General features: G+C 32.2%; 1 protein-coding gene across 1 annotated transcript; it reads right to left on the bottom strand.

Annotated features, from left to right (window-relative positions):
• Positions 1-399: 399 nt before the first annotated feature.
• On the bottom strand, positions 400-2,291 carry LOC112466864 (the record flags this gene model as incomplete). The annotated part of the gene is made up of 3 exons (XM_025035205.1): positions 400-520; positions 680-802; positions 2,030-2,291. Coding segments are annotated over 3 exons (506 nt in total), but the record flags the coding sequence as incomplete, so codon positions are not given.
• Positions 2,292-2,702: the final 411 nt, after the last annotated feature.

Genomic DNA, 2,702 nt, shown 5'->3' with positions numbered 1-2,702 from the left:
TATGGTATACCACAAGCCACGATATCTATAAAATTGCCATTATAAAATAATGCATAAAATATGCACGTCAAATAAGAATACTGATTGTAGAAAATAATTAAATTCTTATGTAAAAGATATCTATGGAAATGATATCCTCTATACCAATCAAATTTATATATTGATAAATAATTCATTTTTTAATTAAATATTGTCTCTTTCTCTTACATCTTGTCGCAAGTCTCGAGGCTGTGATCTATCAGCTTTTGTCCTTGGAAGCTTAAGCAAAACAAGTGAAACAATTGAGCAAAAATATAGAGGAAGTACCTAAACGCTTCCGCTAAATTGTGCAGCTGTATCGAAAGCTTGAACGCGTGAAAGGTAAATTCCTGTTTTAGTTGTTCTTTACGTTACAGAGTTCTAGTATTTGCTTATTCGTAAGTAACTCACTCGTAGTAAAGAAATACTCAAGGCAATTGTAATGGTCAGAAGTTGCACGGCGAACGATATCGTAAAAGTACTCTCAAGAAATTCAGCAAATCTATGATGTAAAGATATAATAATGACGACTAAATATCTAAATAAAAGTCAAGCAAAAACATCGTAACTTATCACGGATTATCAGAGATTTTTTAATTGACATTTGGATTAACGAAAGGAATATGTATTACGTTTGTTACGAATATGTTTACAAACTCACTGTAGAGCCTTATGATGAATGTAAATCGAAATCACAATATTCTTGTGATACACGGCATCCGGATAATCGATCATATTTTTTTCTATAGCACAACGTTTATGTAACAAATGCTCAAGTCTAAATCTGCAAGTAGAGCGTGAAATAATGTTATTAGAGAATTTTCAGAACTAATTTCTGAATTTAAGAATTAACCCTTTCGGTATGGAGAGTGACTATATAGTCACAGTCCATTATAGAATAGAATGGAGCAAAATCACGCACTCAATTTTTGATTCCATATATCTACCGTTTAGATATTGCTAGAATCTTGAAATTTGAACTGTAAAATCTTAAAACATTCTCTTTCAAAGTTCACTAGTTTATGTCTATATTTTGAATACATTTCACGTAATAAACTTTTTTTGAACTGATTGCAAAAACGCACTTTTGCCCCACCGGTGGGGCAGGTATATTTGTTTTCGTGTCAGTTAAGTTGGCAACACTAAGTTAATTCGTAAACTGTCATGACTGACAATGAGTGGCGCCGTATGACAGTCGATTCGATTGAACAGCGTTGAAACTTAGTATTTTCGATTTGTTGGCTCGACCCGATTCGGATCAGATCGAAAGTTCAGTTTAAAACTTGATGACTCTAAATTATATCATGACAGAAAGCGTTCCTTAACTTCCATCACATATTCTTAGCATTATGGCGGCATATTATCATATTTTATTATCATTTTTCCGAACTTTCAATCTGACTCGAGTCGGGTCGAGACAACAAATCGAAAACGTTATACGAAGTTTCATTTTTCAGCTTTTTAATGTATAATAATATTTTGATTTCTTTCAAACTGTATTTTATAAGTAGAAGTAAACTTAAGTAAATTGACAAGACATTTTTATTAACTCGTTTCTGGAGTATGTCGTGTTATATTAGACGTTTTAAATTGTTATCCGTAGATAGTAATGCCGGTAATTAAAAAGTGGTAATTAAAGCCGACCGAGCAACTGGAAATGTTAACTTAAAACGTTTATGTTGATAAATATTTTAAATTATTTTTGTTACTGAATTTTATTACACTAGTTAGATATGATGAGATGATACATATTGTAAATGGAGGCATTGAACGTCGAGTGCATAACTCTCTCGGCCGAATCGCGTATATTGGCGAATCGACGCGTTGGTCACCGAAGGGCTGTTCGCGTCCCAGTCGCTCATTACCAAAAGGGTTAACTTCTTTCATGTAAATATGTACAAAAACTGAAACTATTATTACGTTACATTTATTCCTCGGTATAGAGAATTATATTTATCTCCTAACTAAAAGAGATGTGATCTCGCTCTCAGTATGAATGAATAGTCATTACCCAACGATGGCGAAAAGACCGCAGACGTGTTCGGTGTAAACGAAAAACGTGATGTCGTGCGCAATTAATCCAGTCATATTTGTAACGCCAGTAAATAACGTATAGCAAAAAATATAATAGAAATATTCATTTTCGTCAACGAAATAGTATGCCGGATATGCGAACATTACTGGACGGGAAGTATTCAATGGAAACACTACATCCAAGATGCGTGGCACGAGAGCGGTTGCAGCAAATATAATGGCAACCATATATATAAATGCTGCAACACAAGAACAAAAATACGTCAAAACGAGCGCCTATACTAAAATTAATAATTAAAATTAATTAAAAATTATGTTACTAAAATTATTTTATATATTATTTTTGAAAATGTCTCTATTGCTTCGTCGTACTTGTGCAATAAATATCTTGTATGTATTAAGGTAAATATACTAATGCCTGGACACGTACCTATGTCTGGACATTTTTATCATTTCCGTTCTTAAATAAATTATAATGCGAATTAAAATCAAAGAATTAAAGATAAAGATATTTTTCTTGTATTATACTTTTATCTATGATATTAATTTGCGTTATGCTTATTATAAAACTAAAATGATAAAGGTGTCCAGACATTGGTCTTAAGTGTCTCGACATTGGTGCATTTACCTTAATATAGCACATAAGTTAT

Source organism: Temnothorax curvispinosus, unplaced genomic scaffold (genome assembly GCF_003070985.1).
Source record: "Temnothorax curvispinosus isolate PA1 unplaced genomic scaffold, ASM307098v1 QBEX01016621.1, whole genome shotgun sequence".
Taxonomy (NCBI): domain Eukaryota; kingdom Metazoa; phylum Arthropoda; class Insecta; order Hymenoptera; family Formicidae; genus Temnothorax; species Temnothorax curvispinosus.
This window is presented reverse-complemented; position numbering and strand designations above follow the sequence as displayed.